Source organism: Pocillopora verrucosa, chromosome 10 (assembly GCF_036669915.1).
Source record: "Pocillopora verrucosa isolate sample1 chromosome 10, ASM3666991v2, whole genome shotgun sequence".
Taxonomy (NCBI): Eukaryota; Metazoa; Cnidaria; class Anthozoa; order Scleractinia; family Pocilloporidae; genus Pocillopora; species Pocillopora verrucosa.
In genome coordinates, this window is record NC_089321.1 from 4,694,513 (window position 1) to 4,711,526 (window position 17,014).

The 17,014-nt window shown below is 39.5% G+C and overlaps 1 protein-coding gene and 1 non-coding gene across 2 annotated transcripts; both read right to left on the bottom strand.

The window, feature by feature from the left end:
- Nucleotides 1-2,159: 2,159 nt before the first annotated feature.
- On the bottom strand, nt 2,160-3,681 carry LOC131771373 (uncharacterized). Its single transcript, XR_010718987.1, has one exon. It is a non-coding gene; the product is annotated as an uncharacterized protein (transcript).
- A 1,744-nt stretch (nt 3,682-5,425) lies between these two features.
- Nucleotides 5,426-16,376, bottom strand: LOC131771357 (serine/threonine-protein kinase Nek10-like). Its single transcript, XM_066173442.1, has 23 exons — nt 16,243-16,376; nt 16,083-16,105; nt 15,686-15,727; nt 15,458-15,560; nt 14,744-14,872; nt 14,546-14,590; nt 14,223-14,318; nt 13,890-13,935; nt 13,369-13,490; nt 13,097-13,199; nt 12,919-12,997; nt 12,342-12,471; nt 11,664-11,734; nt 11,112-11,154; nt 10,800-10,906; nt 9,871-10,608; nt 9,370-9,425; nt 9,133-9,239; nt 8,789-8,902; nt 8,187-8,280; nt 8,036-8,100; nt 7,425-7,483; nt 5,426-6,752 (listed from the first exon to the last, which is right to left on the bottom strand). The coding sequence occupies exons 3-23, from the start codon at nt 15,712-15,714 to the stop codon at nt 6,665-6,667; spliced, it is 2,424 nt and encodes an 807-aa protein (XP_066029539.1). The 5' UTR covers nt 15,715-15,727; nt 16,083-16,105; nt 16,243-16,376; the 3' UTR covers nt 5,426-6,664.
- Nucleotides 16,377-17,014: the final 638 nt, after the last annotated feature.

Here is a 17,014-nt window from a genome sequence, read left to right on the forward strand (position 1 = left end):
TTCTGGAGGGACAGAAAGGGAGGGGGGGGGGGGTTGGCACCATTTGATATAGTTAATCCAGGGATAAGTGTTAAGGAAGGATATGAGATCTAAAAGGCTGGGGTGAACACCTCACTATCTGAATTTTTTTTCAATCAAAATGCTTGATTTTGGACACTGGTGTTTTGGCACATGAACATGACACGTGTTATGAGAGGGGTGATCATTCCGTTTGTTCTTCTTTTTTGTTTTGAAGTGTTTCAACATCTAACTCTGTGGGCTATCACCCTCCCCTCTGCTTTTAGGAAGTGGAGTAGGAGATCATGTGGATGCTGTATCAACCCCTCTAATAAATTTCTGTTAGGCACTGTCCCCTTCTACTTCTCAGTTCAGAAATACTCACACATTGCAACATTACGTCAGCTAAACAAAATGTGTAGTTGGCAATCTTTCCACACATCACTTCATCACTCTCTAGCTAAGTGATATTATTTCTTCCTTATTTTGAACTGCTTTTGACTTGGGCACCATTCCAAATCAGTAACAGGCATGTTGTCCATTTCCAAGACTGCATAGAGGTTTTCTTGTGCCAGCAAACCATGTCTTGAACAATTTGAGAAATTAGCAGAGGGATATAGGAAGCCCCACCCGCTAGGCAGCTTCTGACCACACCCACCTTGAACGCCCATGGCTTGTAAGTGGTGTAGAACTTTGGGAAGGTTTCCTTCAACAGAGGTGGGAAGAAATAATCACACATACAATTTCAGAAAAACACATAGAACAGGTTAGCACGCAGGCAACTTAATGTACAAGGAAGGTTTGAATGCGTTTTGATTACTCCGGACAAATTTTAACGTGGATTAGATGAAATTACTAGGACCATTGGCTTCTTTTTAGTCAATTTTTCAATTTACACCACTCTTACTTTCTTAAAATTTTCTCAAATTATTTTTTCATTTACATGATTATTTATTTTTTCTGTATCGATCGCAGCACAGAACCATTCCCCAAATAGAGTGATTTGCGTTTGATTCTCGTGAAACCAAATCTAAAGTGATCGCCACGGGTAATCAGAACCGAGGTCTACATCTCATGGAGTCTACAAGAAATCAAGGTGTAGTGAGTAGCTAAAAGCGCTAAAAAGCGCAGATAACCAAACACTGATTGGTCGAGAAGATGGTGCGAGTTTTCTATAGCAAATTTTCAAATTGTTTCTGTAAATTTTCTGAACTGTGGAGATGACTGACCTGAGCCGTGTTTTGAAACTAAAGATTCAGAAAGGAAACAAACATGAGAAATTTCGTGATTCAACAATGGAGTTTCAACATTGGGAATGCAATGGAAAGTGTAAAAAAGCAAATTTGGGGCCAATCATTAGTTTATCAAAGTTTTAGTTTTGGCCGATATTGATTCTTCCTGACATTCAATATCCCCTCAGTTATGACAGATTATGGCTTATGCTACTGAAATAATTTTATCACACTTAGTTTTCTTGCCGCCAGTAATCCATCTGAAGCTGTCTGTTAGATACGTTCAATATGTCACCACTGCTTTATCAACCTAGTCTTTTCAACGCTCAAGAATGATTGAGAGGGGGAAAATTGCTCCTAAAAATCGTCTGCACGAATTAATAAAAACTGAGTCAATTGCGACCGAGATTAAGACTAAAAAAAACCTAAGAAACTCAAGTTAAAAGTGAGGTGACTGAACTTCCTTTTCACCCTGCCACAATCTTGAACCTGGGATGTTTCTAGGAGCCACAATCTTGTTAAGAATTCAGTACCTCACGTCCTCTTTACCTAAAGACACTAAGAATACAAATTCGAGCAAAAAGAGAAAGGTTTACGGCAACAACAATGAAAAATTAAGAGAACTCTGATAAGATTTCAGTCTACGGGTGCCAAAATGTTTTCTTCTTTTGGACAGCAGAGGTACACTTCCATGTAACCCAAGACATTGAATTGGATTTAAAGATTCAGCCATTGTAAACAGCACCTGAGGACTCTAATCTCGGAAAAAAGCATGGCCGGTTTTTTTCTCATCGTGCACTTAAGGCTATTTGCATAATTTGTCTCATGTAAACTATGCGCAAAGCAGCGAAAAAATTAAAATTTTTACTAATTTCTTAATTATTTCTGTATTTACAGTTAGTTGATCAAAAACGTTGACCATTTGAAACGGTTCGTTCAACAGTGTTGTAGAATAATACGACGTAACATAGGTTATGAAATTTTAGATTACAACGAAACACAAGAGTAAATTTTGCGTCTCGAGGGTAGGGTAATAATAATAATAATAATAATTTATTCATTTCTAGTGCGCATCCGTACATGACTATGATCAGATGCGCATTCCTGAAGTATATACTATAATAGAGAGAATTGAAGAAACTAAAGTATATATCATGTAAAAAGAGAAAATGCTAATAATATGCTAATAAAATCTCCATCCTTGCGATTCTTATTTAACTTGTGAGTGTTCCAAAAATATCTTGAACTTCTTCGGCACTCTGAGCAAAGACAGACACGTCTGAATTACAGCCATGAGGCTCGTCAGCAACAGCTAAGATTACAATTCTCCCTTCAATCTTCTCGTTTAGACCGTTCGCCTTCTGAACCAACCACTTACCGGAGACATTGTGCGTATTTTCAGAAAACATTGCAGAGTGCTTCAGACCAAACACCGATGCCATATACCGAGCGAGAAGAAGGTGACTTGTCTCACCACCCACCCGTGGATTTAAATCAACCATGAACTTTCCGTGATCTGTAAATAAAACCTCGAACGTAACGAGACCAAAGTAACCGTTTTTTAGAAGGTAGTTTTTGATAGGGATTGTAAATTCTTCGTGCACAAGATCTCTGTATTCCTCTTGCTTTCTCCAATCAACAGTAGCGGCTATCCATTTTTATCCATCAAATTTCCCGTGCGTAGTTCCTACCCAGAACATTTCACCAGATTTACTAAGATGGAATTGAAAGCTGGGAACTTCTTTGACTCCTGGAATAAATTCTTAGAACACAATTCTTCCATCCCAACCGCAGAGATCTCTGATATGAGTTGTTGTGGAGGTAAGTTCCCATTCGCCTCGAACGATCTGACTTCCACGACCACACCAGCCCATATCAGCCTTAGCCACACATGGAAAACTGATCGAGTCTTCTTCCATGTGCTTAGGAACTGGTACTCCAATTTCGAGTATAGAGCTTTTCAGTTGCAGCTTGTACATAAGATCGGGATGAATACTTTGTTTGTGTTCTGGAATGCTCTGCAGCGCGGCCGAAGTGACAATAGGTATGTCATCTAGTAGCGCTTCATCCACAGATTTCACCGATGCCAGTGGAAAATCTGGAAGTTCCAGTGTTCTTGTAAATATGACGGTGGTTCACTTTCCATGACCAATTGAATTTTATCACCGGTTGTTGCGAGATTACGCAATGGAAACAAGGTCTGGTTAAAACTTAGCGGTGGAGGAGGCGAATCAAATACTTGGTATTTGGTGCTATTCTGAAATCTGTATCCTTTGGAATACGACGACGGTTGTTGTGGAAGAAAATAAGCCTTCTCTAGGTCCTTTTGGATAAGGTCTCCAATCGTTATCACATTCAGGTTCGAAAAAAACGACGGCTTCGAGTTAGTGGCCATTTTGAAATGCGAATTGAATTAAATTTAGGAATTAAGTGCGACTAAAGCGTGACAGAAGCACGGCGTCCGAATCAAGTGTTTAATTAAGTTCGGCAAAGTAATTGAAGGCCCATTTCCAACCTTGATGCAACGCGGTCGTTTGTTTTTTTCTAACCACTGCTTTTATTTAAATAGCGCCTCTGATTGGTCAGTTATTTTGATCTTGCCACGTTGTCTCAAATTAGCTTCTGCGTTTTCTCTGATAAGTTTGGTGAGCTTGTCAAAATACTACTATGTAAAACAATACTATGCGTTTTAATCCAGTATGGAATCAGATGAATCCATTGATTTAGTAGATTCCGAGGCAGTAAACGCTTATGGGTCGGTTGCTGCTTAAGAAGAACACGAAAATTCTTGCGAGCATTCCGAGGAAAGTGAAAATGTTGATCCACCACGTTTTCATTCATACATCCTTTTTTTTTATTTAAGTTTGCCATCCTTGTTAAATAGGACCAAGATTCAATTGAAGTTTCCTGCCCGTGGACAGGATCATCTAGCGTGAGAGTTTTGGCGAAAATATAAGAGGTTGTATGGGAATAAACAAACGCTCCTAGAAAGTAGAAATACCGTCAAATTTTCAATGTAAAATGATCTAACCATACTTCCACGGTGCATCGCTTGTTGTTTGAACGCCTACTTTGTTGATACGAGGCCATTTGGGTGAGTTATGTTTCCAGGTTTCCCACTCCCAAAAGTGTAGACATGGATAACTCGATATAATGGCCTCGTTTCAACAAAGTAAGCGTTCAAACAACAAGCGCTGCACTGTGGGAATAAGGCGAGGTATCATCATGCGGCATTTATTCGAATAATAGACTCAAAAAGCGTACAGCGATCATTACTTCGATCGCAGTTGGAAATTTTGAGTGACCTATACACAAATCCTTTTGAATGTTCCAATTCTGATATCGAGAAAGCATATCCGACATAAGATCTATTTCAGTTCTCTAAAATTAAAATGGTCGGCTACCATATTTTTGTTTGGATTTTAAATAAAAGCCGCTCTCTTATAAACGCCGCCCGCGAATGAACGCCGCACTCGAATCACAAAAATTTAATAAACGCCGCGGCGTTTAATCGAATCTATTCGGTATTTCACAAGACGATCATCTCACAGCTGGAGCTTGGGCTGCCTGCGTACTCTAGCACGCCAGTGATTTAGACGTCGTACCCCTGTCGTGCCAAACTGAATTCATAAATCAGTGTAGTATACTAATGTACTTCGGCGGATGTGCGTTACCACGGGGGATTCATGTGAATAATTCTTCTTTACAGATTATGCGAGGAGGGTGCTTCGGTAAATACTGAATTACGTACGACATAAGCCCGTCGACTGAATCTGAATCGTGCTTCCGTTACGCTATGGTCGAACCTAATTGCAACTAAGTTCGGCCAAGAGCCCAAATAATGGGCTCCTGGTTCGGCACGATACAAGCTGAGTCTGAGCTGGGCCTAATTCTGCTGCCCCGAAAAACCCTAGCATATTTGACTTTGGAGACGGTTCAGAAAGTTCAGGACCGATACGGAAGAGCGAATGATATTTTAACCAAGGAGCATTGTGACACTACATTGGCAGGGGTTTCAGTAAAAGCTGAGGTCTACCGCCGCTTATGAGATTCCCTCCCACCGTCTGTTTAGCCTACGAGCAAGCAGTCGTGCTTGTGTTTTGCGCTACGGCCCCTTCTCCGGGGGCAGCCAATCGTTACACCATCGGCGGCCACCTTTGGTAAAAGCTTTCTTAAAACCGACTGCAAGACTCAAATGACATGATCAAATGCTTTTATTTCGTCTTTAAAATAAAAAATAGAAATTCAATTCTAATTCACTCCATGCATAAATATCTTAAAATTTTGACTTATAGAATCTAAGTTCACAAACTCTGCATTTTGATTAGCAATTTTTCACTCAATAGTAATTCTTAACATGGTGTGCATACTTCACTCTCATGGAAAAAGAAAGCGATAGAAAACTTCTCTTCCCTGCTAATTCTTTTCTAAAGAGATTTAACAGGGTGGTGAGAAGTGTAATTAACAGCACTAACCTAAAATTATTCACCAAATATACCTGCACAGCAGGCTATTGGAAGTTGAGAAACAATTCAGCTCTCGGCAAGCCACTGGAAGTTGAGAAAAAAGTCAGTTCTCTATCCCCTACCCCTCAGCACTACATTTCTCCAGGGTCCTCCAGTGCCCCAGGGTATTAACTACGCTGGCTCAAGCTAAATCCACTTCTGAAGTTGACGAGAAGCGTTTACATACGTCATTTACAACAAACATGTGTCATTGTGAAGCTTCGAGCAACTCTTTCCTATGGTCGTGGATTTGAATTCCACGACCATGAAGTATCGGGAACTGTTTTGGTTCTAAGATATTACTGCGTACCAAACAAACAAAATTAATGTTGATCCTCGGCAACGCGCTCAGCCGATTAAATTTGACAGGAATCCTTTCACAAGGTAGGTGATAAAGATAACCAAGTTGCGCGAGCACCTCTCGATGCTGAGTCATTGCACTGAAAACCAGACACGATGAGCCTAAACCTTTCATCTGACTGGTCGAGACAGTGATGTAAAATTTTCCACCAATTAGGATCCCTAATTAAAACTACATTACGCCTCTGCTTATTCGCGGTCGATTATTTAATTATACAAAAAGTTCGTCTTCTCTAAATTCTTGGTACACATCAATGAAAACACTTACTTACATGCGCGGTCTAGATAAACTCTCCCTTTTTCCTTTTCATCGACTGCATTTAAATAAACTTTCGCTAAAAAAATAAATTAAGTTCGTTTTTACAAACATTTACATCCACAGGAATCTCGTTTCCCATCCCAGATGGCTTAGAACCACTGTCACTGAAAGCTTCAATTCATCTCTGAATGTTGAAAGAAATCCCACACCGTGTTTTCGAGCATTAACACTCCACATTAAAAACAGATGTTAAGACTGTGTATATCATGCTGCCATTGTGGCTGTTATGAAAGACTCCAATCACTATGACACTAGGAAGTTCCACCCCTCTTGGAGGGGCCTAAGTTGACACCAGATGCCGGCACCGTGCCAATAGGACCCAGAGGAACCGTTCGGTTTCTGAGGGGAAAAACGAAGGGATTGCAAAGATAAATTGTGTGCAATTACAAATAGTATTAGATGAAAGTAATGCTAACGAACTTCATTTCCAAAGTCAAACGCAAAAATCAAAATATATGAGCGAATACAAGTGACACATCCTCTCTTTTTTGCTCTATATTACTTTGTTCCTATTGCTGTTTCAAAACAGGGGGCCATGGCTAAGAGGGAAGAGGGCTTTGGGTGTGCGGTAAAGTGCATTTTGATTGATGGACGTCAAAATAAAACTAAAGAGATCATAACTACCAATCAATAACATCAATTCCACATAGAGCTAGAGAGACCTTGAAGAAAAACATAGTGACAAAAGCACTAGAGAACACAGCCTATATCGGGCTGCCGGTCAGTGGAGACGACAGAATGAGCGAGAGACGAAAAAATTGATGGGTTTTACAGAAGGAGTTGACTCCCGACTTTTTTTTTACTCGCTCGCCCCGGTTCTTCGCTCGTCGCCACTAATTAGTAGCCTGGAGCCAACTCAGTGACCCAGTTTTCATCTGATTAGCTGAGAGAATGACGCTCGGCAAAATTGAAAATTGCCCTTCTACATGAAGTTAATTCACCTTTCCAACTGTACGAGCCTTCTGTGAATTCAAGTTTTCTCTAGATTAAAATGCAACTATGCTCACCCACCTTGCACAAGGAGACATGTCATAATAGCCACTCTCCATGAGAACGTTTTCGATTATATTCTGCAATAAAACAATCGTAGTTTAGATCTTAAAACTTCCTAAAAATTAAAGAATTAGAAGATAAGCGACGATGTAGCAGAAATTGGAAAAAAAAACAAATGACAAGTGTGATGAGAAGTGATGGGGATTAAGAAAAATACCAATTAGAGGATTATAAGCTGATCCAATACCAAATTCTCCGAAGTAACATCATAAAAATTGCATGACAGACAGTTAGGAGAATCACTAATAAGATCTTAGGAGTGAAAGGGTTAAGAACAGATGGCCAATATGGACTGAATAAAACCTTCAATGATCTTTATTTCAGGAGACAAATACCAAAAACAAACACAGAAATCAAAACATAAGAACGAAGATAACTAAGGATCGATAGGGAAAACCGACACAAATTGGAAATTAAAAACTTTATCATTTACCTTTCATCAATCCTTCCGAATTTTCGTAGACGTTGAAGGGGTTGGGGCCGAAAAAAAAGAAAAAAAAATTCTCGAAGACTTTCATCTTCTTTACAACTTGGAGACAAGATTTAAAGCACAAGGAACCTTCACAAACCTGCATCATCTCGTATGTTATGCCAATTTCTTGGGCGTCGCCTGATTCAAGGTTAACTCCACTCACTAAGAACACAAAACCAACAGTAAAAAAAAATGACTCGCGTTTATGTCCCACAGTAACCTTGCCACATTTTGCTCTCTGAACCTACCTAACTTGTCAGCGGTATCTAGCTGGTGATGCAGGAATGCTGGATCTCCAAACCCGAACTTCAGGTCAATAACTTCTCTAGACCCTTCAATCACCTGTCATGTAACCATACAAAGCGTTTCTTAACAGAGGTCAAAAATGTATATCTTGGCCAAACTATCAGAAATTGTTCCGGTTCCAATGGCATGATCGAATATTAGTATCTCGCATTTTAACCCCCTTCCCCCATCTTCTACATCTCGTCCTGCTCCCCCCCCACGTTTTATTTCATACTCTTGGTTGGAGGTTGTCACTAATTAAGTAGGAGGTGCCATGCTCAGGAGAGACGCGGCCAATGGGGCGGAACAGGGACCTCTCCAGTTAAACCCTGCGTGCTGACCACAAGGTCTTAATGTATCACGTCCATTTACAAAAGAGAGTGATAAAACTCGTAGCATACCAAATAGGTCATATTGGAATGTCATATCCGATAAATGAAAACAAATGGAACAAACGTTGATCCATCAAAATCTTACGAAAGGTTACATTTGTTTCTAAAAAAAATGCTACTATAAAATATTCTAAAATATTCCAGGGAACCTCTGGTGACGAAAAGGAACTTACCTTCTTGACCTCGCTTTTAAGATTGACGAAGGAGCTGTTTTGAGGAGCAAACAGAGCTCTCTTGAACTGCTCGACTATTCTTCTCTGTGGGTTTGGTGATAATGTAGGTGGTAACTGAAACGGAAATGAAAAATTAACAAGTGAACTAGGTAAGAAATAAAGAGTACAACGAGGATGAACTTTCGTCGAACTAAGAGTGCAACGGCAACGAATGTCTTCTCGGCTACTGTATCCCATTACAACAATACTAGCGCTGGATATTCGAGGATCAATTCTGCTTACTGATGTCCCACAGGTTAGACGAATACAGGGGAACGACATAAGACAAAAAACTAATCGCGAACCTGCGTTATGAAGATGATCTTGTGGAGTTGGTTGAGAATCTGGGAGATGGGATCGTTTATTTGACGCACTTTGCGAGGAGAAATGCTGAGAGTGGCTGCGGCAGTAGCTAAAACAAACAAACAAACAGATTTACATATTAACATTAAAAAGCGCTTTGTTGTAAAAAGTTGTTTGAAACGTAATCTTTCGGCTTTCAGTCCAAAGCATTTACGAATAACAAACAAAATTATACTTACGAGGTCGTGCCTTCAACTGTCCACTACTCTGTCTTCTATACGTTTCCACAGATGAGCTAAAATGGAACGAGCAGAAGGACATTAAAACACTTTATTTCTAAGAATTAGGTCCTTTTTAGATAAGCAATATTTCTTGTTCACTCTCGTTGAAGCGGACGTTTCAAGTGTCAGCCCTTCCTCAGAGGGAATCGGATTCACTGTGACGAAGGGCTAACGCTCGAAACGTCAGCTTTAGAATCTCTCAACAGTGGTCAATTGACATAATCCACCCAGTTTATAAAAGCAATTATCTTGTAAAACCTCACTCGACGCAGCACCAAATATGCTTTAGAAACTTACCCACCTCAATCCTTAGTTAACCTCATACAAAAAGTATACTTTGCTATTGCTGATCATGCCTCCTAACGGTCCTTCCCTGGTGTCTTCTAAGTTGAAAAATTCCCACTGGGCATATTTTTGCCACCCTCAACTTTAACGTGAGGCTTTCTGTCTCACACTAACCTGCTATGTGTCCTTCTCGATGAAAATTCACTTATCCCAGGAGCAGGAATCCCAGATGAATTTCCGCCAACAGGTGTTGTTGTTATAGTACTCGAACCATTTGACGGGGAAGCCTTGCTGCCGGCCGCGAAATCAACATGAAGTTGTCTCCTCGCGCCTTTCCGTGGTCCCGGGGGCTTCGGTACCGCAAAAACATGAGAATTAGTGGCGGAAGAACTGGCGCCTGGTTTCTCAACGATAGTCCTACTGTTGGACAATTTTTCTATTCCTACCCTACCGCCCGATAACGGCTTATCTTTGTCTTTGTTTAAAGAGGATGATTTTTCAGTATTCCCTTTGTAACTAGATTTATCAGTAATAACTGGCTTAAGAGTCCTTTGCCGCCGCGTTGAGCCTGGCGACGAGCTACTTTCAGGTTTAGTACCACCATTTTGTTCAGGTGATCTGATACTGGAACCCAGGACTCCGTTGGCTTGAGCTTCTCCTCCAATGTCAATTCCAGAATCCACTTGGTTCGCAAACTCTGTTTCGCCGTTTTTATGAACGCCATTCTTGTTGAACTCTGCTAGGGCACTCGCTGCCTCAAAGACGGTGTCAGAACCTTCAGGGACGTCAACGTTCCTGAAGCCAGCGGCTCCTCCACTACTTGACAGGTTCACCAGCTTGTCATAGCGTTCTTGTGAGGCCCAGAAAAGGCGATGGTAGTTCTGCATATTACGATTTGCCTCGATATAATGCCTGCAAGGTAAGACAACTCTTTCGGTTAAATTGGACCTTCCACGACGGCCATTTCATTACCGTAAATTAGCACAGAAGAGTATTATGAGGTTCTTAAGAGGGAAAAAGTAACCTATTCAAAATGGCAAACGATCTGAAGATAGGTCTATTAACGCTATACAAACATCCATCTACTTGGGAAAAAAACACACCTCTGGGTTCTTTTTCTTTCTCGTTCCAGTTTCTTTTGCAGGCTGATCTCATTGGACCGCAACTTGTCCACATACACCAGCATTATTTCGCTGATAATGGCAGCAACCTGGAACAAAAAGACCACTTTAAAATTTAAGAGAATAACAGAAATGCAAGAACACGAAATGAAGTGTCACAGCTCCGGCCTATGCAAAGACTGGGACCTCTCCCCTCAAAACACAAATAACGTTGAATATAAACACTATAACATAAAAACTGATTGAAAATGTTAACAATCACTTATTATGAGATTGTGACGTTACATAGCATACCTGAATTATATCTGGTCTTTCATCAGGATTGGGTGTTAGACACCTACACGGAGGAAAAAACAAAGAAAGAGTTAGAGGCGCGCAAGGAATTCTTTCTCGCACGCGAAACTTCAAACCATTCTCCAGCACCCCTTTATGCGCGCTTGTTATGTGAGCCAATGCGCTCTAGTAGCCAAAACAACAGTGACATTCCCAATAAAAATGTTAACAGCAGCAAACAAAGCCACAGTAAGATTTGGGTTTTAACTGCACTCTTGCAAACCCCTAAAAAGACTACTTCCTTTTCTCTCCGCTTTCAGCCAGACTCCTCCACCACGGTAACAATGAGCTACGTCAATCAACCTTTCTTTACATTAACCTTCCGGCTTTGCGCGCATCGGTACAAGAAAGGGCGATAAAAGAAATGAAAAAAAAAAAAAACTAAAAATTTCTCTAGGTGTTCGCACGGTCAAACTAACAATCTATTCTCAAAAGTATACACAGCCAATAAGATTTTATAATTCATACAAAGCAATATGCACCAAAGGTCACTCTACTCTTTCTATCACTGACCTGGTCACAGTCTCGGACAGCTTGTCCGAGTACTCTCCTGGAGGTATGGGCTTGTACTTAGCTTCTACAATCTGTGTTTGAGGGATAAAAACAAAGTTATAATTCCTAAAAAAATGAAACCCAGAACAAAGTGATTTGCCCGTGACACGTAATGTAGAGCAACAGTCCATGGCTGACATTTTGATATGTTCATTTTGAGTTTTTCATCGTTACAAAACGGTTCACGTGCAACAGTCACGATAAAGTCACTTTTGAAGTGGAACCACGTCAACATCGGTAGATATGACTTTGTAGGGCAAACGACAAAACTTCAGTACTTTTTTTTCACCGCTTTGAACAACATAAAGAAAAGCTTTTTCTTAGCAAAATCATGGTCTCATAAGTTAATTACAAGAAAGGTGCAATCAACTGAATTTATACTTGTTACCTGATGGGACACCTCTAATAAGGGGCACTTTTCTAGACTCGAGGGTGTTCCATGAATAGATGTTCCACTGTATTATGACTGACAAATTCATTAAAACTGACACAAATGTAAAATTTAAACTCAGTAGAGTTCCCCTGACTATTTCAACGGTTGTTGCGATTTTTCAGCTCAACTCGTTGATCAGTGCTGAAGTTCAGTTGCCAACTAATGAATAACAAAGGTCTCCTAATATTACGCACTTGCCGACGTACATTTTTTGCTAATGCTAACATGTTTGACGAGTAAAATGGAGGTTGAAGAGTTGCCATTTGATACAAAATACAGCCTGAGGCCCACACGTCCGCCTTTTCACCGTAAGGCTTGCTTTGAACAACCTCAGGACTAAAAACAGAGAATAAAGATATTCAGTAACTCAATTATCACCAGAACCCAGATAAAGTACTCTGCATGGAAACAATGCCGGTCTACACTTGTGGATATTCTGTTCGCATAAACTCTGGGAGGTATTTCACGGTTTGTTTCCACATCCACTCCTTTTCACCAGTTTTCGCAAGTACAAGGAATCACTAGTCAGCTGACTACGATTAACTTTTAAGTGATGTTACAACAAAAATTAGTAATGAAAAGATTTAACGTCTTAACTTTTAAGATGGTAAATATAACTGAAAATACGTTCCTAGAAAGATGATATTCTCCGACATCGCAGATTTAAAGAATGCCGGAATGTGCCGCTTCCATTTTCTCGAAAATAGATGCTTGAAAAATTAGTATCAATGACGTCGAAACTTTCGTCAGAACAAACAAAAAAAACTGATGACTTATACTTACCATGAATATAATATTGTACCAACCATCGACGTCATTTTACTTGCATCAGGATTCTTCTGCTTGGCTAAACCGAAATCGGCTGTAAAGAATAAAATATGAATTATCATTACTTTTCCACGAAGGCTCTAATTTAAGAAGCATAGCAAAACAAAACAAGGCAAAAACAAAAGCTACTAACTTATAGTGACTTTATCATTTTCCCCCAGCATGATGTTGTTTGGCGTAAGATCCCTGTGGACGATGTGTTTTTCTTTGTGAATGTAACGAAGTCCTAAAACAATCTAGACGAAAAAAGAAGAAAGAAAAATAAATTAGAGATCAATTTTCAAAAGGTAAAGGGATGGAATGAGAAAGTATACGAACGAATACGCGAATGAACACACGCATTCGACCTATATGAATGTATCTTTAAATAATTTTATACCATCATGGAAAAGCACAGTTCTGTACCTGTATAAAGATATGCCATATTCTCTCCTCTGAAAACTTGGTCCCTTTTTCTTTCAAGGAATTAAAATGCTCGCCAAGAGGAGCGCCCTCGACTAATTCCATTATGACGAAGAGTTTGTCCTCTGTAATAAGTATAAAACAAGAAGAAATGGTCAGCACAGTGAAACGGTAAGATCGTCCAGCTTCTCTGACATTACTTGGCGCTATCAGAGTGCTAAGCCGTTAACCTCTGAGAGTCACTAACATCTAATTTCTCCTTATAGTATCATTGGTGAATCAAACATAGGGGTCTTAAGAAAAAAAGGAAATGATCGCCTAGTAAAGGAGCTCTTGGTAGGCGAACAAATTCTCCTTGTCAGCTCCGTAGGAAAATAAAGAGAACAGTATGAAGAGTATACATACTGATGCTGGGCTAAAAAGGGTTATGGTATCAATATACTAGACAAACGTCAATTTGTTTTTCTTGTATTTGCGTGTTTAGTTGCTTAAAATAAATTTATGACCAAAGAAAAGCTACTCACTTTCTTGAAAAGCTTTGTGGTACTTGACAACATTTGGGTGTCTTAGCTGAAAAGCAAAAGGAAATTAAAATATACTGGTTTTACTATTATCGAAGCTTAAATGCACTGGCTGCGCAGAGTGCCTTGTGATTTAAATGCAAATTGGAAAAGCAGCAGGAAAATCTACGAGACTCCAGAGACTTTGCTCAAGTTGTTGTAAGAAGTCCATTCAATTCTCCCGGCTCTTAGCTCGCTGGTCAGCGAGTAAACTTATCGTCACATTCGCCTACACATTGCGTGGATTTCTCCTTATTCGCGTGAAGTGAATAAAAATTGATAGTACAGTTAAGTTACCTGTTCTTTCATGATAGCTGTTTCATTAACAATTTCACCAACACTCTTTCCTCTGTCTTTAGCCGTCTTTCCAAGAGCAGGATTATGAACTGACATCTATAAAAATAAAAATTACAAAATTTAATCTCCCCATCTACAGAAAGGTACCGAGATCGCTAAACAAACTGCCATGGATATTTAAAGAACTCAAAGAAGCAAGAGCATAAAACAATTTCCAGAGAAACATCTCTAATACTACAAGATAAAAGAAGTGACGCATATTAAGTCTCTTTAACACGTTGGAAGCACAAGTTTTTAGGCCAGAGTAATAAACAAAGCCAAACCTCTTTCATGGCGAGAAAGCTCTGACCAGCATTCTTCTTTCTAACCTGAAATAAAAATGATAATGTGATCAAATGATGAGCAACAGTTTTCGCTAAAAAAGCGATAATACTTTAGTACACAGATGTACGTGTTCGTAGAGTAAACAGACATTCGTAAACACAAGACCCACGTTCAATTAGCTAACGGAGTCAACTTACTTTAAAGACACTTCCAAATGCACCAGATCCCAGAAGTTCAAGTACTTCGTATGAACCGATGGAATGACTAGGAGCCTTGTTCTGATTGGTGGCTTGAATATTGGTTTTAATCACTGAAATATCCTCCTCCTATAGGAAACAAAACCAGAAGTAAAGACTCATTATTTCTTGTTGTCTTGATCGGAGAGGTGTTAAGGGGAAACTGCAGACGATTGGAACCAGACTGTCCGACGCATGTGTAGGCCTGTCAATCCTTCAAATCTGATCTACTCTAATAAGTAAAACTCTCACTCATACAGTTGAATTTTCCTGGAGCTGAAAATTTAGTCTATTATTATCAGCTTAGCCTTTCACTTGGCTAAATTTGAAGAATTAAAATACTAACGCAGCATAATTATAGTCATCAAGAACAATAGTGATCTGCAGTATTTTGTTTGGATTAAAAACGTTTATTTCACAGTGGTAACCTCCCTTTCAATGTAAGTTAGCCTGCCTCTCTATCTTTCTATGCCGCTTCCAGAAGTTGAGAACTATCCAGGAAATGTTAATTAGGGAACAAAACGATTTTCAAATACAGTCCACTGGTCGAATAGAACTCGAGACTGCTCTGTCAAACGCTTGCTTGGTGAAAAAGAAATTCATCAAGCGGAGTAATTCATTAATACCGTTCAATGATTTCTGTATAATACACAAAAAACAACTTTATAACCTCACCGTCAAAGTGGAAATTTTGTCAACCAGGCACTTGTAGGCATTTAATTCCCTGACGTAATGACCGACATCAATAAATTTCTCGAAGAGGTCTGGGGGAAACAATCTGTAAATTAAAAGAAAATCAATGTAAAGATTTTCAAAACTTCTAAGCCCTGCCCTTATTCAAGAATTCTCGATCTCTCACGATGTAAACTTAGGGTTAGGCTGAATTTAAACAATAGATCTCACCTCTTGAAGAGTTGACGATTTCGCTCCATACTAAACAAGAATCTGCAGAGAGTTAAGCACAATAACTCACTAAAGACGAAGGTGATAGAGCGTTATTTTGGAACAAAACAACTTAACACTAGCTGCCAATCTGTTCCTGGGCAGGACGATGTGGTTCCCATAACATATGAATTATGTATCAAAATTTCGGACAAAGCTAGGAATATAAGCAAACGAGGTTTTAAATGCAGCTCGAGGAAACTTGACTATGCCTTCGCTGCACTTTACAAATAAAACTGAAGAAAAAAAATTCCCTGCGGTTGGATCTAATGAGGCTCGAACAGTAAGATTTTCTTGAGGAGAGATGATGTATACACACTAACTACAAGAAAATGCACAGGAAGGAAAGAGGACCAACCTCAAAGCCCTGAATGCGCTTTTCTGTGAAGAAAAAAATTTACAACAAAAGTAAGTCGAGTTAATCAAAGATTTCCAAGTACAGTACTGTGTGTGTTGATGATAAGGCCTTACGATCTACACCTGCACTTGTAATACGGCACAAAAATAGTCCGTCCTACCTGAAGGTGTTCTACAGTTACGGCTTCCTCAGAAGAAGACGTTTCTTGGGGCAGAATAAGTAATCCCAGCAAGTAAATGCCGTTTGACTGAAACAGAGTAAAGAATTATACGTAATTTAAAATCAAGCTTTGAAATATAATATGTGTACAGCAAACCTGTCTGTTCTATGACGGTACTCGTCTCTTATCAGCTAGAAACGGTCATCTCTCCCTTATTATTGTTTTCTACTTATAGTTACGTGCTCTAGTTTTAATTGCTTTTAATTCTTTGAGAGTGATAACATGTCATGGGAGAGTCCTAATGCATCAAAATTTGATGTATTATCCGTAATGTTCTCGGAAACAAAGAATTGTGGAAAACAACACTCTTTCTCGTTTTTGGTTTTGTTTACCATCCCCTTGAAATCGCTCTGGCCATCCGATGGAATGTAATCTTACTAAAATGTTTTGGCCGTTTAAGGCTATATGTTATGGCGATTTCCTGATATCTTGGACGTCTTGGGTTGTTTTTGGCGATCGTCGGAATTCGTTCCAGTACTGGGTTAGATTTTGTACTTCAACATACCACAAACATCATTAAAAATCACTTCTAAACATGAACAAAGTAACTGAAGGGTAAAATTTCCGCACAGCCCCATACTATTGTAAAACAAATCTGTTTTCCCAATGGCGATGTATTGTTTTATTCATTGCTTCCTCTATCCAAGAACTGAATGCATAATGTAGTATGGGGCTGTGCGGAAATTTTACCGAAGTTGATAACTATAACAAA